Here is a 24,740-nt window from a genome sequence, read left to right on the forward strand (position 1 = left end):
GCAATCAAGTGTCACAAGAATACAAAGAAATCTGATGATTAAGAAATTAATTTGTGTACATTGCGTAGTTGAAAAAATCAATACAGGTAAGGTGTGTGACTGGTTTTAAGATAAGTGCTTGAGTACAGTAAACGGAACCGTGGTGGCATAAACTCCAGCCCGTGGATCAAATTTTCTGATGCGTACATTGGCACTACCATCTCCATTGGTCAATAAAGACAGACCATTTTTTATGAAAAACACATCATGTTAGGCAGACAGTGCATGATGGCCATGCTAACATTATATTGTTGTTTTGACCTTCTACGCTCTCTGCATGGGCCACAACTAGAATACTTAAGAGAGCCACGCAAGGAAGAGGAGTAAGCATCAAAGACCTACACTTTGTGCATTTCAGCACCAACAGACATTAACCATACTGTGGCGATGGTCGGATTTGCAACACACCGAAATTCAGGCTCTCCTCTGTGAATTACCATTTTCTGTACCTTCTGTATATGACCCGGCAACACACAAAGGCATCCGAAACCCCACTGATTACATGAAGAGAAAGACCTTTCGTCCCAAGAATCACTTTCTGTCCTGATGAAGGCCTGTTTATAAATGCTGCTTTGTATATCTACTTTATAGCGTTTGTTAAGGATGAAACATTGCCGACATCCTGTTTTATGCCAAAAGACACCAGTGCTAGTACACGCCAGGCTCTTTCAGAGGAGTCGCAATGTTTTCTTTAGTGATGGGGCTTATCAACTTAGATACTAGTACGTCATTGCTTAGGTTTTTTACTGTCCCTTGAGCAGTTTACACATCTTTGGAAATGAAATACACTAAACTGCAAGCGCATTAAACTATTATAGTTCATACTAGCAGGCTAACAAAGCAATTTATATACTTTTTGTCATTTTGAAAACCTGACTGTATTTTATGATTTGATGAGTTGCAAGGGCAGCTGTAAATTTTGGTAGATTCCATCAATATTTCCTTTTAATGGTTTGAGCTACTGCACACTGTCATATTCATGTAAATTAATAATCAACCAAGGCAGAACACGAGTTAAGCTGTTGGACATCCTCACACACCCAGAAGATACAAAGCGCACCCAGCAAAGTTTCCTGTAGGATGTGACTAAATTGTCCAAAGAGTTACATTCAGAAAGAAATATGTACATCTCAATTACATGACATTGAAATTGGACGTGAAAGCAGCTTTTACCTTTGTATCCTTGGTCCGTTTCCCTGAGATCAATTACAGTAATCGCTTTGAAATTTAAATCCCAGAGCCGAACGCATCCATCCCGGCCACCAGTAGCAAAGCCTTCCTCGCAAGCGTTCATGCTGAAAATTCCTGCCTATAGAAATAAGGAGGGGAGAGTCCAATTAAAACGTTAACCGCTTACACATAACCCATCCTTGCCACTCTTACAGATGCAAAACCCTCGCTGGAGGCAACTTTAAGTGAATCTAACAGCTCAACAACATACGCATGCATGCTTTGGACTACCTGCTTAACAGTACGAGTTGTTGAACGGTTTGCAGGGTCCTTATATCTAGAGCCGTACAGCGCAACTGAGACAAGACGACCCACCTAGCATACTCGCATTCCTAAATCACATCCCATCCCCATGGCCGGGAAATCCGTGCCACATATTGTAAACCCTGCCCTTACCTCATATGTCACCCTAAACGATATGTACAGTGCTCTATTGCTGCCTGGATAGGTTTGTACTATTTAAAACGTCAAATACATTAAAAATCAAATTCAACACTTGCATGTTGGGGAAGAAAGAAGCACAGTACACTGGCACTGTGTCTTATGAAAATAATGCACATAAAACTGTGTTCCCTATACTCAATATAAGTAGATGTTACGAGAAAGCATAAACCACAGGGAAGTGCCAGTAATCGAATGAAGATGCCATGTTTTTAAGACTTTCTAACTAGCATTAACTGTAGTTTATAGATTATTTTGAAGCAGTGCTATTTTTTGGAACTTCACCAAGCTATGCTAAATAGTCATGCTCTACTATGGTGTTAAACACCCGATCCAAGGGCTAGAATAGGTGGTAATGGACGGGGCCCTTGCAAGGGCTTTTAACGAGGATCCCTGGACGGTTTCACCCGTTCCAGCCCTTGGGCGCAAATGATGCGATGTGCTAGAGCAGGGGTCCCCAACCTTTTGTGCGCAATGAGCAAAATTGGCATATCAAATTAAATGGTGAGCAACATCAATTTTTAGATGGAACATATCGGCGCACAGTTCGCGGACAAATGATTGCAACACAAATTAGAAATGTAACGAAGTTAAAACTGCGTATAGAACATTTAATTTGCAGTACTTAATAGTTATCTAGACCACGTGTTATTCTAGTCAAGGAAATGTGCAAGGTCTTTAACTTCATTTGACGTTAAGTGGTTGTTTACAAGCAATTTTGAGGAAATTAAGTGATGAGTTGTACATTTTGAGACATACAAGACCAGTCAACTGTTCAAAATTTGAATGGGAGTAAATAAACATTACCAGGGGTTTCAGGCTCCTTAGCAAAATATTAGTGCAAATATATGACAGTAAAAATGGCCACAAACGGAGCACTGATTTTTCAGGTCTACTGGGATTCTGGCTAGGATTTTATGGGATCTTTAATGGGAAATGGTGCATACAAGATCACCAATACTGTTCCACAGTCATTGATGACTGTATTGTGGATTGTTTTTTTCGTCATTCATGTTATGAAATTTTACATTTCTTGTTGATCAAAGAGTAAACACAATCCTCTTGAGTTCATTTCCCAATGGCCAGGGTAGGCACCACAAAGAAGCTGGTTGGCGATGCCTACGCTCGAAAAGGAGGCATTGGAAAGAATTACTAATTCACAAGAAATTAAGATATATCCTTAAAACTGTTGAACAGTTCAGAGGCCACAAAGGAAAAGAGTCCCGTTTTTTGAGTCTTTAGTAGAAACTATCCAGGACAGAGCTATTGGCAAACCATGCCCCCAAGTTCAGGAGGTCCAGGTTATACAAAGGGATGCACCATGGTTCGATGCAGAATGAAGAATCTCGAAAAGAAAAGAAAACTGAACCATGATTTAATGAGTGGTGTGTACACTGCTGGTCAGATTCATAGTTTCAAAATGGCATAAAAAATTGTCTTAGGACAAAAGAATTTGAGAAACAATGGGCCATACTAGGTTTGAAGTTTAATAAAGTTTTGAAAAAAAAAAGAAACAATGGGAGCTTTTTGAAAGACACAATCGTTTTGTTTATTGCTGTTGTCAAGACAGGCATTATGTTAGTCCCCAATTATGGAGTCCGTAGCACTCCAGGGTGGATTTTGTTGGTATTTGATTGATAGTAATGTGGTGTAAGTTACATTTTATTAGAGTCTGTGACAAATCTGTGGATGCTGTCCCTTCTCCCATAGGGGGGGGGAGACCATTCCCATGGGGCCAGGGCGGGATGTCCTTGGTACAATAGTTCTCCCGAGGGTGATGCACAGGGAGAGGGTCACATGGGAGAGGAAACCCCTCATGGGACTAGGAACGGCCCTCCCCTGAGAACGCGATATCCCCACCAATCACCAGGCCCTAGACACCCCTTCCTATAACCAAAGAACAACCCCTTCCCAAATAGGCTCATGAGCTATAGTCGCCCTGCCATTTCCCTAGATAAGTACTGGGACTATGATCAGCACAACTGACCCAAGGGAGATCAAGGGTAGAATTACTAAGACGAGGAAGAATGGAGAAGAGTTGAAAGATACGCTATTGACAACCACTGAGACAAAGAAGATGACTGGAGGAATGTAGAGTGTTTCGCATAACCAACTTGAGCATTCTAGACAACTTGGAATAAGTACTGGGATGAAGAGGAGGAGCGGAGGCATGAAGAGTTCTCCTAAAAACCACAATGAGCAGTCTAGTTGTTGCTGGCTGCTCATAGAAAAGGAAGAGAGACTCAGGAAGAAGTTGTCTAGTCCTCCATGGAGGAGCTGCAAGAGCCAGCAAGGTGCAGGAAGGTGCAAGGAAGCACATCAGGATGCCAAGAGAGGAGCTGGAAGGACAAGGGCCAATCCACAGTGGAATAACCAGAAGGCGAGCTGGCAGAGAGAAGCTCCCGGTGTTCCTGCAGACTGGGAAGTGTGTGAAAGGAAGACCACACTGCCTGGGAAAGATTGACACTGCAGTGTTCCCGGGCAGACCAGAGCCCACTACAAAGGGTGATCACTCAGGCTGGCTGGTGGGAAACTAAGACATTGCAGTCTGCATCTAAATAGTCACAGTACCTGGCAGGCACGGGAACCAAGTCTGTCCCCCAACAAGAGAAACTTAAGTCTCTGGGACCCACCAAACAAAAGCAACATGAGTCCTCTTCCTTGTGGCGGTACTTGGGAGGAAAGTGCTCCAAGTACCCACACACAAAGAAGAGGTGTCTGGAACCCACTACATGAGAACCACACGAGTCATCTTCCTCGTGGTAGTACATGGGAGAAGAGGGCTCCAAGTTCCCCGAACGTAAAGCGTGGTCTGGCACCCAATCCCATGAGAAGAAGCAAAACCACAGAGTAATTTACTAAGGAGCGTACTTGGAAGGGAAGTGAACCAAGTTGGCCCAAACGGAAAGAGAGAAGCAGAGATCTGTGACCTACAAGAGAAGGCACCAGGGCAAAGGAGTCATTGCTCCTGGTTGTGGTTCAAGAAATGGAGAATTGCCAAGAGAAGGAACCAGGACAAGGGAGTTGTTGCCCCTGGTTGTTGCGAAGTTTGTGCAACAGAGAAATATCTAAGAATTTTAAAAACTTTGTTTTACATTTGAGAACTTTGGTTTTGGAACCTTTGTTACTTGGAACCCTCTGATTGGATCTACAACATATTCTTATGAATTAACAAGACCTTTTTGTTTTTTATAGTTTAGTCAATAGTGTGAGGGATGGAAATAGTCTTCGAACTTGTGACAGTGGACTATTTGCTTTAGACAAGACATCTTAACAGTTTCCTTAGTTTTGGTTGAGGTAGGGAAACCCCTCTTATCTTTAGGGAAAGGCAGGAGTTTCCCCAGTCCCCCACCCTTTTACATTCAATAAAAGTATATGTCAATCAACATCAGCCTACTGTGTCCGAGTTCTACTTCTACACTCTTAAAGGTCACTAATGTTTTTTTAAGTCTTATCCAACGGTGATACACAGACATCTCAGCATCTGTCCAATATACAAGATTGTGGAATTATACATTGGTTTCTAACACCAATAAAGGTGACAAGCGGGGATGTCAGTTGGTCCCAATGTATTCCTTTTGGATGTTGATTCGAGTACTTCTGTTAGGAAAGTTAATCCACCCTCCACCTGCAGAAGACACAGCTATTTTGGACTTGCCCCCAGCAGGTCTCCAACAGGGCCTGCTAAACACAAGTTACTATTTTGGGAATTAAAGTTTGAAATTAAATATAGTAAAAACAAAAATAATGGTGTTCAGGCAAAGGGTGAAACCTTGTAGCTAGTTTTTAAATGAATGTAGAGATGAGGAGGCAGTCTCATTTTTATTTGAGCCTACTCTTCTGAAAGAGCAGTGCTTGTGTCAGCCATTTTAAGAAGATTGCTGAAAAGGCATCATTAATGATTAAATGGCTTTTTAATTTGTTATTTCAAGTTTGCGGCATTCTGATTGGAGAAGTATCTGGAGGTATATAAAACAAAGGTCTGTTCCATGATTTTAAGGCCGCAAAATCTAGGGTGGTTAGAACTGTTATTTCCTGGAGGGGTTGCAAAATAAATTCCTGTGCCAAATGGGTCTCCCTGCAGATACACCTGGTAGCGCCTTGTGAGCTGAAATGGAGGTGTTCAATTTTAAAGTGTCAGGCCAGTTAAGAAAGTTCCTTATTTTTTAAAAGCACGTCTGGGATTTTCTGCTAATCATAAAGTGAATTTCAGTGCAAGTGTGATTATAGCCTCCCCTGGTGAAGAAAAATACTTGTGGTTATGGGCGGTTGTAAGGCACTATCCATTTGGATAGGGATGGGATATAACTAAATTTGGTGCATTAAGTCAACTCAAAATAGCTCCAAAAGCAAGAGCTTGTCCAATGGAAAAAGAGTCAGATGTCCAAAATATACATAGGCTGCCCACTTTAGCCTTATATACAGACTTGCGTACACAGATAAGATGGCAAGGAGAAATCTGTGAAATAAGATCCCCAGGGTGCAGGAGGCTGGTGGTAATGGTAAATTTAAATGTACCTACTCCTCAATAAATTAAGTAAGTTTGCAGGAGGAAGCACAAAGTGCACTTGCAAAATAGGAGTCAAAGAGTTCTTTTTCTGTTCATTTGCCGTTGTTTCTCTGTTTTGCATAAGCGTGGAATGCATGGGAGCTATGGTATATATAATTAAGTGTAATGATCAGGCTTTTATATATAGCAAGTTTGAATATGTTAAAGTTGTTTTTTTATTTTGGGCTTGTTCTGTGTGAATTGTATGAAAAATATGAAACATGTTTATAAACGTTGCTGACTTAATGGAGAAGTACGATTAAATATTAATTAGTACTTCAGGTCATTACATGGTAGGCTTTAAAGATCACTTCATTGGGCCTTTGCAGGTTACCTCCTGTGAATTATTTGGGAATGCTATGGCAAATGTTTTGTTTTAAAACTCCTGAAGGCTGTTGCATTGGTGAAAAAGTGGTTAGGAATAAAAATAATACCTTTCTCAATTATGTGGAGCCTATTTTCTCTGGCCAAAAGAGATTTTACACAAAACTTAGTGGCAAACATTGGTCAAACCTTTGAGCATTTGATGACCACTTCATAGAGGGGTGTGGTGGTGTTAACTAAGTATTTGAATCAATTAATTGGCTTGTTAGTTTAAACCTATTATCAATAACTTAATCAGATTGGAATACAGGGCAAAGTAATTGTGGAAAATGTGGCTTGAATTTACTGTATCTGCCCATTAACCATGAGCCAGATGGGCAGAGTATCAAACAATTACCATTTTTCCACTAGGATACTATGTAATAATAAATATAGGTGACACCAAAATGAATAGTGTCGATAAATATGCATGGTAGCATCAAACACATACCTCATTTATACAGAAAGTGTGCATGCACATTATTTAATAAAGGAAAGTTGGGTATGCATATCACCTCATTTTGCTCATAATAGCTGTACCAAGGAACAGAATATGCCAATTTTCTCCATGACACAAACATGGTTCAAATATTTTACTCATTAATACATTTGTCAGCTGGGCAAAGTAACTGGAGATGACAGGGTTTTAACAATGACACTACCATAACAAGTAAAGACATTTACTGAAAAAAAGTATAAAAATAAGCCAGCTGGAAACACAGCAGCTCATTGGCCAACATTCTTGCACTGTCCAGGACTCTGTCCTGACTACAGTGCTACTGAGGTCTCATCCATTCAGCACCTCCTTCTAGGGCTCCACACCATGGCCCAGAGCAACTGGCGAGCAACAATTTAGGGTGCCGCGAGCAACATGTTGCTCCCGAGCTACACGTTGGGGATCCCTGTGCTAGAGCATATCGTCATTTGCGACCAAAAAATGCTCTCTAGTCTGAAAGGGTATTTCAATGTGTGCACCAGTTGTGCACATTCAAATGTCCTTTTTCACCTCCTTGTGCATTTGAGCAAATCAAGGGACCTTTGTGCGCATTATAAAGTGCATCCTGAATCCACAAATGGAATGCGCTTTGAAATGTGCAGAAAAGAAAGACATTTCCATGCTTCTATTCGGAACAGGTTCAGGTGGATGTGCAATGCACAGGAGGGTCAATCCTGACCCTCGCACACATTTTTTTAAAATGTATATCTTTTTATTGTACAACAAGTGGCATAACTAGTATAGTGATGATTTACACAGCAATAAGACATTCAGGTATTAGAACCAATATAATGAACACAGGGTAAAAAATAAAACACTCAATATAGTGAACCAACCATCACTAGTTCAATTTACAGAAATAATCAATTCTCACCCATTTTTTGAAAACTGAACAGCAGTGGTATGAGCCGCTGCTGTGCCATTTGCATTTCCTCCCTCAAACAGAGATGAAAATGCTTGCTTCATTTCACAGCGACAGGCTATTTAAGGGCCGGTCAGTGATATGCGGTTGGGGGTACGCAAAGGGGCTGGCCGGCGCATCTCTTGCACTGCTACCCAGCTCCACTGAAATGCACAGGTCCCTTTTGAGAATAAGCTGACCAGCGCGTTTCCAAAATCGGGGAATCAAAAAACAACGCGCTGCATGCACTTCTTTTTTTTGCATTTGTTTTTGAGAATCTACTCCAATGTGTTTGGAGAATTTTAAAAGCTCTGAGCTGGGGGCAAATCTGCAGCGATTTTGCAGATTTTCAGCGCTATTACCGCCATGCTAATTCCCAAATGGGCCCAATGGGGAATGGGGACTTACCATTCCGCCAAACCCGTGATCTGGCTCTAAAAGCGCCAGGGGGTTTGGCGGTAACGCTAATAGCCCCGGTGGTAATACCGCCGGGGATACCACCCAACTCGTGATGAGGCCTCTAGGTGTGGCTATTACCCTCGTGAACTGCATTCATTTTATTGACCATGAAAGGCAGGATGCTGAGTTGAACTAGTGACTTGCAGGTCATACACATCGGGCTAAGCAGTGTGACAAATCTTTGAATGAGACCACCTCTCCCCCCCGCCCCCCAGGAGGGAGCCCTACCCTGTAAGGCTAGAGTGTTGTGGACGCTAACCAATATTCCGCCTAGGGGTGGTAACACGCGGGTGAACCTTTCAGGGGAGGACTCCCCTCTTCGGGATGAGGACATACATTCCAAGGCCACACAACCCTGATTACCTTCTTTTCCCCCATCTACAGCCCATACCTCCATCACGGGGCACTCCTTCCCACACCCACATGTTGTATTACAATAGTACAACCTATAGTAGTACTGACACGAGTAGACCCCAAGGAAACAGGAACGTTACATTATTGAAACCGATAAGGGACATTGACTGTACTGGCACGAGTAGGCCCAGAGGAGGCATGAAGAGTGCACCACTGAACCAGAAGGAGCGTTACAGTGTTCCGCGGGGGGTGGGGGGCCGACAGAGGCAGATAAAAAGCAAAGAGCCGCTCAACAAGAAGTCAAACTGGCCAGTCCAGGCCAGAGCAACAGCGGAGGCAGAAGCTGTCGAAGTTGGGAAAGTCAGAAGACTGAGGACGCCAGCGTGCAGCTGTGGGAGTCCTCGTGGTTTCCAGCAGGAGCTGGTCCAACAAGACGATAAAAGAAGAAAAGCAGTGGTGCGACCTTGAGGAGGTGGGCCGTTTGGCTCAACCACTGCGCCAAGACTGCCAAGAGAGTGCCGTGGAGCAGCCGCAGAGCCAAAGGTGAAAGCCCGGACACCAGGGAGCCCGGGAGAGACCGACACCCGTCCCAGGTAGAACTAGAGGCGTGCCCAAGACCACTCAGAGGTACAAGGGCGCACCGGCAGAGTTGTAGGGACAAAAGGGTGGTCAGGACAGATCAGAGGTGGTCTATACATTATCCTGCGATTAAAGTGTGCCTCTGAGGAGCACTTCCTCGTCACAGTGGCAGTCACAAGACCACTGACCCAGGTAAAGAGTGTTTGTGCATCCGGAGAGAGCTTCTTCGTCACAGTGGCAGTCACAAGATCACTGAAGCAAGTAAGGAGTGTTTGTGCATCGGAAGAGAGCTTCTTTGTGCATCAGAAGAGAGCTTCCTCATCACAGTGAAAAAGAGAAAACCACTGACCATGAGAGAAGGATCTGGGACCCAAAAGCACATACATAGAGCACCAGAGGAAATCTTCCTCATCATAGTGGGAAAGAGAGAACCACTGACCATCAGAGAAGGGTCTGGGACGGTGTCCGGACATTTCGTCGAAAGACATTTCGTCGAAAGTCATTTGGTCGACGGAATTTGGTCGAAAACCAAATGGTCGAATTTTTTTTGTATTTATATATATATTTTTTAGGTTTTAGTTTAGGGAAAAAAAGGGTTTTTTAGAAAAAAAAGGGATTGGGGGGACCCCCCCAAAAAAAAAAAAAAGTGAAAATCACAACAACAAAAAAATTTCGACCATTTGGTTTTCGACCAAATGGTTTCGATCAAATGTCCTGTCGACCATTTGTTTTCGACGAAATGTCTGGTAACCGTCTGGGACCCCAACAAGATTTGGGACTTTTCTAACAACAAACCAGAGTGGCAAAGTGTACATCAAGCTGAAAGCAGTGAGAAAGAACTGTGCCAAGCAATACCAGGAGAAGGAAGTCATTCTTCTAATACCGAACTAGGAGTTGTGATTACGACGACCAGGCGAAGGGAGTCATTCCCCCTGGCCGTGTTGTGAACTGTACTAAGCAATACCACGAGAAGGCAGTAATTCTCATGGTACCGAACCAGGAGTTGTGCTAAAAATGCCAGTGGAGCGGAGTCATTCTCCTGGCCTTGTTGTGAACTGTACAAAGCAATATCAGGAGAAGGGAGGCATTCTCCTGTCCCGCAGCTGAGAGTTGTGCTGGAGACACAAGGGTAAGGGTGTCTTCCCCGCTTCTTTTATTGGAAACTGTATAGAGCTACACCAGGAGAGGGGAGTCATTCTCCCAGACGTGAAATTGTATGAAGATTGGGTTAAACCTGCAAGCTAGGTCAAGGGAGTCATTCCCCTGGCATTTTTATTGTAAGAGAACATTCTGTTGGATAATATTCGAGAAGTTGGAGAAGGGAGCCATTCTCCTGAAGAAGGAGCTTTCTGTTAGTTTATTCTTTAGTTGTAGTGTGAGTGACAGAAGGTGAAGATTAATTTGACGGACATTCTGACAGACCCTTTAGTATTGGTTTTGAGGCAGGGAAACCCCTCTTAGAAGATAGGGATAGTGAGGACGTTTTATTTTATATACACTAATAAAAGTCTACAACCAAAACAATGCCACCTTTGTGTCAGCATCCTTCTTCAACACCATTACAGCAGCCAGTGCCCAACTAACTGAGCTGCCCTCCTCACCTGTGGTATTATTGGAAGTTTCTCAAGACGGCTTCTAGGGATGTTCTGAGGTACAGAAGACATGTTTGACAGAGGGGCATCTGGCACTCACGAGCGGTCTCTTCTTTGGATGATAAATGCACAAGGATGCCTGATCTTCTCAAATTGTGAAGCCACGTGATCTCCCTCCAATGACGTGGACTGGATCTGTGTCTTACAGACCTTAGTGCAAAGAGCACAGGGCTTTGAAGTAGAATGAAGCCTGCAGGTGTCTCCAGGAGCCAGATGCACTTCGGGGGACATCTTTAAGAAAAAGCCACTTGTAATATATGTCGCCAGAGAGATGATTTCTGTTTCTTCAATCCTAAAAAGATGTCCCAAACATATTCTAGGACTAGTATTATTTATTTAATATTCAAAACTCCAGTCCTAGAGTGCGAAAGTGCTTGATTTTATTTAGGGTGAAAATGTGTGTAAACATGAAGCCCTGGTGATTTTCCTAGTGGTCTATCACTGATCCCTCCATGGGATCGACTCATAAAGTTGAACAGGGGTAACTCAATTTACCCCTGGAGAGAGACTATTGGATTCACAAAGTTACTGTGCATAATTCTGACTTACTTGTAGGGAGACACTATTTGATTGAGAAAGAAGTTAGCAGTAGTAAAACTGACCTACTCCTGTCTTACATAAGCTCTTGGTGAATTAAATACTCTCACTCCATGAGTAAGGCAGAGTTGGTGCCACAAACTTCTTTGTGAGGTGTCCCCCATGCTTTCGGGCTACCCATATAAGGTACATTTGAATAAAATTAATCTAAACGGGGGATATGTAGAAAGTCAGTGGTTATACGGGGAAACCTAGAGTGGCCTGGGCTCCGAAAGACCGGGTTTGGAGTCCAAGTGATCCAATCAAGCAAGAGGCTTCAGACCATCGGTGCAGCTGTTAGCAGACCCATTTGTGGAGGTCTGTAATCTTTGCAGGCTTGCAAGGGATTTTATGTCAGTCTAACCTATTCAAGATACACATCATGATCACTAATAAATGATTCCTGTGTTATGCAGTAGTGCCTTGAACTTTTATTTTACATCTCAGTATACTGCCCATTTTTAATAGAGCACTAAATAAACTATGAGGTTTAATGTAATGTGTAAAATAATCATTTATTACGTTAACAAAAACACCTCTAACAAAAAATATAAGGCACTGCATCCGCTAGATTTGCTTTCGTTTTGAGTGTGATAGTAGCCACTGCAGCGTTATAGTAGCCACTGGATCGCAGATACACCCGATGCCCTCAGTACACCACTGAGTGTATGGTACAAATAACTGCAAAAATATTTTAAAAACCTGAAAATTAAAAAGTAAAAATGTTTAGTAAAGCATAAAAAATAAAAATAAGGTGAAAAGTAAAGTAGAGAAAAAACTTTAAACCTTTAAAAAAACAAAAAATGTGATCAAACCAATTATTAGCCAGGTGCAGTGTGGTTCAAAGTAGGCAAGGGGTTTGGGGGAAGGTTTGAAGGAGCTTTCGTTTAACAGGGTATTTCCTGATTTTTGAACCATACCATTACATTTGGAAACTGACCAAGTGCAAAATAAGGGGTGCTTATTTGAACTAGGGTACAGACAGGGGGGTTACGCATACTATTAAATCAATAACAAATTCATAACCCATTTTCAAAAACATTTTTAAAATGTATTACTTTATGAGAAATTGGTTATTCAGGTCTCCTTTTTTGAATATTTTTTATCGTAAGTAAGCCCGTGTGTTTTTTGGATGGGTTATGCTTTTATCTGGGTGATCTCTCCGAACGTGGAAAAGGAGTCAATACCAAAGCCTGAAATATTTTTTTTTTTTGTTGTAGATGTTTTAATCGGAGACTAAAAGGAAGAGCGTTTCACAAAACACAAAGAAAATACATTTAGGGAATGCATTGTTCTCTTCCTGTATTCCTTTGGACTGCTGCTGCTCGGGGGGCGGGGGGGAGGAGAGGGGAGGGGGGTTGCGGAGGCGTTACTCCAATTCATTTCTTTCAGAATCTGCACCCTTCTGCAAGAGTCCATGGGCCTCATTACGAAGTGGGCGGTAAGGGATTACTGGTACCGGTAAGGGCACCAGTACCAATAATCCCTTACCGCCCTATTACGAATTCCCTTTGCGGGTCCTCCCTTAACGCCTAGTTTTACCAGGCGTTAAGGATGGGACCCGCAAAGGGACTTTGGTGCTAATAACGGTACCGCAATTTGCAGTACCGTTATTAGCGCCTTCCCCATTCCCATTGAGCCCTATGGGGGCTCAAATGGGAATGGGGAAGGGCCCTGGTGAATGGGGAATTACCACCCCCGCCAACCTTGGAATGGGGCGATAATAGCACCATTCACCAGGGCGGAGTCGGTAAGGATTTTGAGGAAGCCATGGCGCTAATAGCACCATGGTTACCTCCAAACTCCTAATGAGGCCCCATGTGATGGTTGACGCTAGTTGGCGGAAGGTAGCTTCATTGAATTGCTTGTAGGCACTTGCTATGTCTTACCAAACCATTCCCGCCACTCAATTTCAATCTCGCGCCTTGAAACACTTGTGTATAGGCGCATTATAAATGCCATATCATATCATATCATATCAATTTGGGTAACAGGGGATGGTTCTGGTAGTCTGAAACTAATGACGGAGGCCTTGTACTAAGGCTCCTGGTCTTGTGCTGGATATGCGGTGATGGTTGATAAAGCCCATGCGCTCCTCACACACCGCAGCTCCATTGTACTCATCAAAAGGCTCAGCAGCCTCATGTAAGGTTATTTCTGTGGGGAGCACTAACTCTCCTGATTTTCAGCAGACTCCTGATTTCCCAGGCCAAATCTTTGATATTTTAGAACAATTTTCAACGTCTTTCCATCCAAAAATGGCGGCCCTCTAGTGCAGGTCAATTGGATAAAAGCAGTTGCTGCTCTCCCTGTGCGAAATCTCCCACCTAACAGATCTCCAATAATGGGGTGGGTGGAGGCAGTTTAGGGTGTGAGGCACCACTTCCATTGAGTATTTAGCTCCCCTGATATTTTCTTTCTATGGATCGCATAGGTTGGAATGAGAGGCGGGCTGTGTAATGAAGTCTCAGATCCTCTTCCCAAACCTAAGGGCTCCGGTTTTGGAGAAATCCGTATGGGGGGCGTGGCCTGGTGCTCATGCAGTGAGGCTGCGTTTCATTTGAGCTCCGTCTGCAGATCCTTTTAATGATCCTGAACACATGGCTTTTTACTGAATTAAACACTTATCTAGTGAACCTAGCTTGCACTACCAGACCGGAGAGCAGTGAGCACGACTTCCCGATTGAAAATGGTAACTGGAGGCTGTGGAAGCAGACAGACTGCACCGTGGGTGAAGACGACAAAGATGGCGGCCTGCAGACTTCAGTGGGCTCTGAGGATCTAGTGAGCGGAGTGGTGCGGGTGAACAGCAGGGCATAGACAGGAGTTTTTTGTGGGTCAGCGGAACGCCCGGATGAGAAGCTGGTGGGCGGCTCTGACGGTTGGTTGACTGCCGATCGGACAGTGGTGGCAGTGAGGCGCAAGGAACGGCCCTCACCGGGCATAATTGGAGCACAGATAACACACAGCAGACTACGCTGGCTCCGTGGCGAGGTAAGCGGGCCGGGGGGGGAAGCACTGGAGAAAGAAGCAAGCAGCTGGACTCCTCCTGACGCAGATTAAGCGGGGAGGGACACCAAAGCTCTCTACACGCAAGGGGACGTACATAACCCCCCACAGACATTGACATTTGATACACGCTGATTCCTCTTTGACCCTGCTCCTGCTCACATGGCATTGTTGCAGAACACTTGAGGACATGGGTGCGGCCCGCCACCCACAATGCTATCGAACAAGAACACAACATGTTGACTGCAAAGGGCAGTCCACAGGCTGCCGGGATGCCCATATCACTATGCAACAATTAAATACTGCCTTAACAACTCTGGCACTCTCTCAGCAAACAAACATTAAGTTCTGAGAGGCAAGCAACAACATGTGAGGCATGAGCAGACCACTGGACCATTAATCCACCAACCACAATAGAGTATCGTTAAAGGCTAAGACCTTTGGCTTCACCCCAATCACACCATTAACTAGCACGTGTGATGGAAGGTGCAGACTGTTACCTTTGAAACAGTTGGGGACAAACACCACGTGAAAATTGTACATAACGACACCCCCAGTGCCCGAAACCCTGATTGAAGACTCAAAAAATAGTAATTGCCATGACAAACAGGCACAGGACCGATTTATGCTGTGCGGCAGACAACGTAAACCAAACAGAACTGTTACATGAGAGGACAACCAAATAACGAGCTCATAATTTACACCTGAGCACGAGCTAAAGACTGAGAACCTGATTTTGGTTTGGTGCCCAGAAATATAGGCTGAAGCAGACAGAAACTGTAGAAAGCGCCAAGATGCTGGTAGCAGTGAGGAGCCTTATCGGCATGGGATTGGCTGCTAGTGCAGAACTTGAGCATCGCTAAAGTAACCCAAAGAAGGCACTTTCACCAACACCACCCGCACACACAATGACCTCTGGTCAACACAGCGGACGATTTCGCCAAAGAATAAAAACATAGGGGCACCATCATGGACTCCTTTGCTGGCCTGGGGAAGCCCCCAACGCCAGAAACAATAGCAGGAGCGATGCAGGCAGAAGCCCAGATACCCAAAACTGACCCGCAAGAAGATAAGGTGTTCGCAGCTATAGCAGCTTTACGGTACTCCCTGGAGAACAGAATCGAAGAGGTAAAGGTGGATGTCCAACTGCTACGCCAAGATGTGAGATCCCTAGCGGAATGTGTGATGACCACGGAATCACTCTTGAAGGACACTGCCACTATAACGACGACTTGGTTATCCGAATGAAATCCCTGGAATCCAGAAACCAAGTACTAGAACAGAGGGCCAAAGACACGGAAGCCCGCTCCTGCAGGTACAATGTGAGGGTAGTGGGAATCCCAGAAGGCACAGAGAGTATAGACCCAACAACCTACATTAAGAACTTGTTTCTGCAAAATGCTGGCCTCAGCAAATTATCACAGGGCTTTGCGGTTGAGCGAGCCCATCGATCCCTACAAAAGAGACCACCCCCTGGATCGCATCCCCGCCCAGTGATCGACAAAATCTTAAACTCCAGAGACCGGGAGGTGCTCCCAGAATTTTCCAGAGAAGGTGGGAAGATACAAAGAGACAATGCCAACATTGCCATTTACCCAGATTACACCCCTCTAGTACAGCATCAGAGGAATAGATTTGTTCCAATAAAGGCAAGACTCCGACAAAAAGGGATTAAATACATGCTCATATACCCAGCCAGACTGAAAGTCCTACACAGCGGGAAGTCAATTTTCTTTGAAAGCCCAGAGGCGGTGTCCATTTGGATGGAACACAACAACATAGACATCCCAGACAAGGCCCCGGACCACGAAGAGGGGCCCTGCACCAGCCCAGAGAAGAAAGTTAATAAACACTGAATCACGCAATTATACTGCAATCATTGGAAAAGGCTGGGGCAGGTGTGCTTGATAATATGTTGCTCACGCTGATGGCTGAACAGGATAATACTTGGCAGACAACCTGGTATTACAAGTGTGGCCCATGTCGGAATCGCTACTCACTGTGGAAACTGTCGCCATCAGACATGAGTGCACAACGAAGTCCACTGGGTGACAACTGGACTACCCCTGAACCAGATGGATCGTCGACAAAATTTTGCTGTCGACTTGATGAACCGGTGCCAGAGAATGTCATCAACTCCGGGGCGCACTGGCCTGTCCGAACGGGATAGACACTGTTTGTACCCCACGTTCAGGGGTTTGTTGTTTATTTTTTGTTTTACATACCCAAATGGCATTCAGATGCTGGCTTTGAGCCTCGCAACTCATATAGATTCCCTACTGTATTACAATTTTAGAGTTATTGCACAAACTAAGCACAAGCCTGAACCAGACATGGGTACCCTATTACACACGGAGAATGTTTGGGCAACCGCAAATCAAAGCTATAAAATGACAACATCAATTAGTCATGACGCACATTAAAATCTTGACATGGAACCTGAGGAGTCTTGGCTCTTACATTCGCAAAAACAGAGTCAACTCATACCTCCAGCGTAAAAAGATATCCATAGCTCTCCTACAGGAAACCGAAGAGCAAGAAGTAGTTCCTAAATGCTGGGGTGGGGGGAACCATATATGGGTCCCCATACTCTCTGTTTTCTAGTGGGGTGCTCATATGGATCACTGACTCACTCCCATTTTGGTTACTGAACCTCAATAAAGATGCGGGAGGCCGACACATATTTCCATGGGGCTACCTTAGCAACAAAGAATTACCTATAGTGAATTCCTACTTCCCAAAACATGCAATACCGGCTTACACAAAACTTTATGCACATGCATTGCCCCACACAGGGACACCTTTTTCATATCGGGAGGGTCTTCAATTGCGTACGAGACATGTCATTAGACAGATCACTGACCTGGACCTAGTCGATGTCTGGATGGAGTTACATATTGAGAGCAGGGAATACTCCTTTTATTCGGTGCCACACAAACTGTACACTAGGCTAGTAGGCTCCAGTCAGTTATCAGAATTAGTTGGCGCTGAATACATGGGTCGCCCCATATCTGATCATTCCCCATTGATTGTCGCATGGGATCATGGGACACAAAGGACCCCTATCCTGACATGGCGCATGGCCACAGACGCTTTATCGGATTGGCCTTCAGAGAACAACTTTGTCTCATGTTCAGTTATTTTTTAAAAGATAACATCGGCAGTGTAAATAACTGGGGAATTATATGGGAAACCTTAAAAGTCGTAACTAGGGCTGACATTATTGCCGGAGCTGGAGGTATCCGAAAAAAGGTGAGAGGGGAATTGGAGACTTTAGAAGCTAAAGTGGGGGACCTGGAGAAGCCATGCCCTGGCACGTTGTCCTCAGAGCGAGAACTAGAAGAGACAAGATCTCAAAGGCCCAACCACATGGGAGAGATTATCATGTTTTGATTATACTACTCAGACAGCAAGAACACACACAGAGGGAGACGAGTCTGGGAAACTACTAGCTTGCCTATGTAGAAAAGAACACCTTAAAACCCCAATTACACTACTACACGATGAATGCAATGCCCCATGGCGTACACAAGGAACTATTAATGAGAGCATTGACAGATCTAATGCAAACTGAGGGTCTCCCAGGTGGGCAGTTCCTGAGGAACATGAGGATAGCTAGAATAGCCAAACGAAACTGGCCTGACTGACCCGCTTAGCCACAGCCAAACACCCTTTTGACATTAATGTACAATTTAGAAGATGGTTGGAGACCTGTGTCCAGATTACACAAGTGTCTCTTGGGTAGCACCAGCGTTAAGCGCACCAAATTGAAAATGAGTTGAGAGGCAGACTTTGGGCTAGAAATGTAAAATAGGCAGTGGACACTGGCAAAAGTTCACGTGAAAAACGTATCATGTAATGCTAGATTCAGGCTAATACAAGTGAACGTGCTCCATCGCAGGTACATGGCCCCGTCCAGGGTGGCCAAATTAAAAAAAAGACACGCCCTCCAACTGCCCTCGGTGTGGACAGGGTAATGCTCACTTATTGCACATGCTCTGGAGGTGTGTGGTGATACAGTGATTCTTGGTCCTGAATCAAACAGACTTGTGAAGAAGCTGGGATTCAAAGATTCCAATGGAACCCGCTTGAATGTTTACTAGGTTCATACCCCAGACTGGGTAAGCTCAAACATATCTACAAATACATGGACCCGGCCTGCATACTGGCCAAGAGATGCATAGCAATGACTTGGAAATCACACAAGAGCCCACAGTTTGAAGTGTGGCAAAAGGAATGTAGACGCTGGTGCAACGCTGAGACTACTCTACAGGGAGAGTCAATACAAAGGCATGGGGGAGATGGCGTACTTGAAATACTTGGGTTAACTCTGTCTCTTAACCCTCGCATGATAGACCGCCATGAACACTCACCACAGATATTGCTGGATATACATAGGTTACATTACTTGCACACTGTCTCTATTTATTGAGTCTGGCCCTCCTTACCAAATGACGAATAACACGCTGCTAACCTGATGCAAACAAGACATGTCATCATGTTGAGCAGAGAATAGAAGCACACAATCCTTAGATTGACAAGCACTGGGTATTTTGTTTGTTTGCACTGTCTGTTTTCAGTGTATTGGTTGAATTACACGCAGATGGTTTATGTGCACTGTGTTTACAAAATTTACCAATAAACACATTTAAAAAAAAGAAATGGAGAAATTCGTATTCCAATGGTTTCTGGGACCTGGGAGGACTTATGAAATACAAATACAACAGCTGTGCAGGTCAGTCAGGTCTGAGGCTGATTGGTGAGAAGTGGGAGAGGAATCGTAATGGGGAGCCAGATGGGGGTGGCCCGGTGACGGACTTCGTTTCAGAGGCCCCATGGAACTGGCAACAGAAGAAAGAGTGCAATGCAGTGGTCGGTGTAGCACTCTCAAAGCACTGCCTAGGAGAGCTACAAAAGGGCAGTGTGCATGGCGGCCATATCTGGGTCAGGCGACTTCCTGGTTCACACCGCCTGACCTTCTGCTGGCCTGCTCCTCTCAGTAGACAGCAGAGAATGTAGTGGAATGGGGCAGAGGACAGCCCTGCGCTCTTGTGGTGAAGAGAGACACGCCTCAGAAGGAAACCTATCCCGTCTACGAGAAGTGCACCCAGATGAACATAAGCCAGAGGGGATCAGGTGATTGTAGCCAATCAGGACGGGAATAATAGGGCCTGGAACATGTACCAAATAGGAGGAGGCCAGGAAACCAATTAGAACAGTGGCAAGACCACAGAAGAATAGAGTCATAGCCAAGAGTAGAAAGAGGAGTCGAGTTATGGAGCATGAAGAGATTAAGTGTAATTGACTGAAACAAGCCAAGCGAGGAAAAAGTGTTGGACCCAAGGAAGGGTAGAGGAAGTTAGATTAATGAGTGCGCTCATGAGAGAGGTGGAAAGAGGGTCAAGAAAAGAAGCTGAAAAGGGACTCATACATGAGACCGCTGGGATAGGAGGCAGGCTAGAGAGAATGAACTGTAGACAACGAAGAGTGATGGGCTGGCTTTAGAACAGCCAGGAGAAAAAGGGAGGAGAGAATTCAACGTAATAATACAAACCAAACAGCGATAGGGAAATAATCGCTGCAGCAAGGGAGGAACAAAGAGAAGGGAAGAGCATTACCAGAGTGTGAGGAGGGAGAGCAATGTTTTGTTTTGCCCAGTGGTGCTAAATTGCACAGGAGAATAATGCACATGGGGTGGCCGTCTGTGTAGGGCGACCTGCATTCTTTCTTTTCATTAGTAAAATCTTTGTGTCCGTGGGACGGAGACGTGGGACGGAGAATCTAGATGGTCATTGAGCAGGAGCAGATAAAGTTCCTTTCTGGACTGTGATTACCCTGCACATCTGGCCCTGGGTTCCCCATCCTCCAGGCTTCCTAGTCTGGGGACCCCCAGGAGCACGAGAGCCTCAAGTCATCAAAGTTGTGCCACATCATTATGCATTTCATTTGGTTTCTGTCCCGCCTAGCAACAAGTCACAAGCACACAAAACGTATAACCGTAATCTAACAAAGTGTCAAGTAATGATGTCTCTGGCCACACCTCCACTTCACTGCGCAAATACAGACTCAAACTCCCCTCAGCCCCAAACTGGTTCAAAATGCCCTCTCAAAAGTGAAGTGTGGCCAGATTGTTTAGGGTTCTTCTCCTGTGCCAGATGCATATCACTGGGAACCACCAACCCCATTCCCAGCAGCCTACTGGTGAAAATACCCTTATTACAAGTGACCGCTACATCACTAGTAGGAAACAGACGTGCCATGCACTCTGAACTTCATGTTTCTCATGCCACCTCTTCTTCTTCTCAAGCCCTGGCCGAGTGTTCCCTATGCCAGCCCTAACAAAGGAGGATTGTGTCCAGTGGAGAAGGATCTAAGGCTCACAATTCCAGTGAGTGAGACATCTATTGTAGGCTTCTGTCCTTGATTGTGGAAGTTTCGCCTGGTGTGAGGGAGATAGTCTGACTGCAGTGGTCTGTCTGTATGCCAGCAGCAGAGGGACCTCATCCAAGATGGAGTCATTTGCAACTCCTTTTCTCCAGCATTGGAATCTTTCATAGTTTCACATGCTGTGAATATTCCCCTGGCGTCAGACTGGGACTCCTTGGTTACCTTATTTTACCCCTTGCTTAAAGCAAAGAATACGTTCCCTTCTGTAGGCTGTCACCGTCCTTATTAGCGGTACCAATATTTGCTCTGAAGTCCCTCAGCTGGTCCCGTCCATAGCGTGTGGTCTGACCACACGTTAAGGACGGGACCCGCTGAGGGATCTCGTAGTAGGGCGGTAAGGGATTAAAGGCACCGGTGCCCTTTCTGGTGCCGGTAATCCATTACCGCCATCCGTGTAATGAGGCCCTTTGTCTTATTTGCCTCAAACAGAAAAGTGGCAGCAAATAACATTCCCTGAAGCCTGAATATCCTGGGCAAAATAATAAGAAATGTCTAATCGATTCCTCTGGGTTGCCACAAACTTTATATTGAGTGTCCGGGGATTAGACCATTTTGCCGTGAAAGTGCCCACCTTCAGGGTGTTGGTACACAGTTGAAGGTATAGAGCTCGAGCATAACCAGGTGCCGCGCAATCTGGCTCAAAACCCTCTTCCTGCTTCAACATTAAATATAAAGGTCCCGTGGACAGCCTGGCACAGGCCCTTTTCGTATTCCTAATAGTCGCCTCATTACACTTCATCTTGACCAATTCCCTAGAGCCGGGTAATAGGTCCTCTAACCCTTTGAGAATAAACCTGAGCCAAGGGAGAGAAGCTGACCCAGAAACATTCTGCAAGCTTAATAGCGCTTCTCTATATTTGGCAAGTTACAGTGCGCTCCATAGTCTAGTCCAGTACGTCACAGGCTTGTTTGGTAAAACCTCAGGTATAGGTTTAAGGTTGCATTCCCAACTGAGAAAAGCCATTGGGGTACCTTTTGGTTGCATAAGGAAGGCCCTCAGGAATTTCTTATCAACCACATTTAGTTAGGCATATGCACAGTGACCCCATAATTCGGCTTCATACGTAGTTGTCGCCCAAGCTTAGGCCCCATACAGTTTAAGGCAGGGGAGGCTGCTCCCCTGCCGTATCTATTGTAAAAACTGCGGATTCCACCACTGTACTTTTCTAAAGTTGCCACAGCCTTAATGTGGTGGGCGGCACATGTCAAATCCAGTGCCCATGTTTCCTGGAGACAGATGAGGTGAAAACAATGGATGAATCTAGCCCAGTCTCAATCCATCAGCCCTCTATTAACCCCTGCCACATCTCACGACAGCGGCTTCAGGTCTTCTTTATGATGGCCACCTGCCATCATTGGGGGATCCTGCACTACAGGGGGGATGTTCATTGACCCGGCAGTCAGTCCACTCCATCTAAACCATCTCCCCTCCCATCTGAGTGGAGCATGTTACTCGGCCTGCTAATTCAACTCATCGGGCCGCATTCCGAGTAGGGCGGTAAGGGATACCGGGCACCGTTAAGGAGACCGGTGCCGGTAATCCCTTACCGCCCTACTACGGGGTCCCTTAGTGGGTCCCTCCCTTAACGCCTGGTCTGGTCCCGCTAAGGGACTTCAGAGCTAATAACGGTACCGCAAATTGTGGTACCATTATTAGCTTCTTCCCCATTCCCATTGAGCGCTATGGGGGCTCAAATGGGAATGGGGAATGGCTTTTTCAATGGGGACTTACCGGTCCCGCAAAGGTCGGACTACACTGGTAAGTGCCCATTGAACAAGACCGGTGCCGGTACCATTATTGGAGGCAGTCATGGCACAAATAGCGCCATAACTACCTCCGATCTCGAATGAGGCCCATTGTGTTACAATTAAACAATGGTGCACCAGGTATTTGTATTGTATTTGTAGTTGTTTATTTATAAAGCGCAGCCAGGCCCGGGGGCATACGGGCGCGTAAGTTTAGATCTGGTTACAGTTACAATTGAATACGGTAAGCAAAGGGGTGTGCAGTCATAATGTCGACAGTCAAAATGTCGACAAATAAATGTCGAAAAACAATAATGTCGACAAACAAAAATGTCGACATTTTTCGATATTTTTTCGAAATTGTGTACTTATTGTAAGAATAAATAAATAAATAAATAAATATATAATAGATTGTGTTGAGTATGAGGGGTGGGAGGGTGGTTGGAGGGGGTGTGGGGGGGGGTGGCAGGGGGGTGTTGGGTGAGGGGGGGTTGGGGGGGACCCCCCCAATAGTAAATGATACTCTTTTTTTTTATTTATTTATTGAAAAAATAAATAAATACATATATAATTAGAATGTGTTGAGTATGAGGGGTGGGAGGGTGGTGGTGGGGGGTGTGGGGGGGTGGCAGGGGGGTGTTGGGTGAGGGGGGGTTGGGGGGACCCCCCCCAATAGTAAATGATACTCTTTTTTGTTATTTATTTATTGAATAAATAAATAAATAAATATATAATTAGAATGTGTTGAGTATGAGGGGTGGGAGGGGTGTAGGGGGGTTGCAGGAGGGTGTTGGGTGAGGTGTTGATAGTTTTAAGGGTTTATAGTCATAATGTCAAAAAAAAAAGTTGACATTTTTTTTTCGAAAAAATGACTTTTTACATTATAAGTATAGGATGTCGACATTATTATTTTCGACATTTTTTTTCGACATTATGACTATAAACCAAGCAAAGGTTACAGTGGTTATGGTTACAGATGAGTACAGACATTAGTAATACAGATACATACTTACATGTTGCAATGTTCATATGGCAAGCAATGTAGGCTGCCAATAAAAATATAGTATAAAATAACTTCAATTATTTACAAAACGTACAGTCGGCCTTCAGTAATTCAAGGATCTAGGAAGTTTAGGCTGTCATTGTGTCCAAGTCGTGAAGCCAACGCTTTGTGTTGCGTTTGAATAGGTTAAAGGAAGGTTCTGACCTAAGGAGCGCTGGGAGTGTGTTCCATAATTTCGATGCTTGTACAGGGAAACTTGCTCCACCCGAGTTATGGAGTTTGAATCTTGGTATGGACATGGTGTTTCCTTGAGCTGCTCTGAGTGGTCTTGATGATGTATGTGGTGTGAGTTGGTTGGTGAGGTAGGCTGGTGCAAGGTTGGCCCTGGCGTTGTGTGTGAGGGCCAAGGTTTTGAGAGAAATTCTATGCTCTACTGGGAGCCAGTGCAGATTACGTCTAGTCTCAGAAATATGCGACTTTTTAGGGATGTTGAGAGCTGCCCTAATGGCATTATTTTGAATTACTTGAAGTTTGTTGATATTTTTGTGACTTGTGCCTAAGTAAAGGGCATTACAGTAGTCTACTTTGGACAAGAATAACGCTTTGGCAAGAGTAATGCGATTGGGTGTGGAAAGAACGGCCTACATGCAGTGATCAATTTGCAAGTGTAAGCGGCTGATGATGCTACTGCATTAGTTTGTTTGGCGAAGGATAAGGTGGCATCAAGGTATATACCGAGAGTTTTAGTGTTGTTTGAAACAGGGATAGGATTGCCATCTATGGTGAAAGATTTGAACGCAGTGTTAAGATTTTTTAGTTCAGAGTGGGTACCAAGGATGAGCAATTCAGTTTTTTCGTCATTGAGACAAAGTCCATGATGTGCCATCCATGCTTGT

At 44.7% G+C, this 24,740-nt stretch overlaps 1 protein-coding gene across 1 annotated transcript in view; it reads right to left on the reverse strand.

Annotated features, from left to right (window-relative positions):
* EML5 (EMAP like 5) overlaps positions 1 to 24,740 on the reverse strand; it is a 772,681-nt gene that overhangs the window by 424,623 nt on the left and 323,318 nt on the right. The window contains exon 6 of the mRNA XM_069637955.1: positions 1,213 to 1,348. Coding sequence (XP_069494056.1) covers positions 1,213 to 1,348 — 136 coding nt within the window. The remainder of the gene's footprint in view (positions 1 to 1,212; positions 1,349 to 24,740) is intronic.

Source organism: Ambystoma mexicanum, chromosome 14 (genome assembly GCF_040938575.1).
Source record: "Ambystoma mexicanum isolate Mex_15411 chromosome 14, UKY_AmexF1_1, whole genome shotgun sequence".
Lineage (NCBI taxonomy): Eukaryota > Metazoa > Chordata > Amphibia > Caudata > Ambystomatidae > Ambystoma > Ambystoma mexicanum.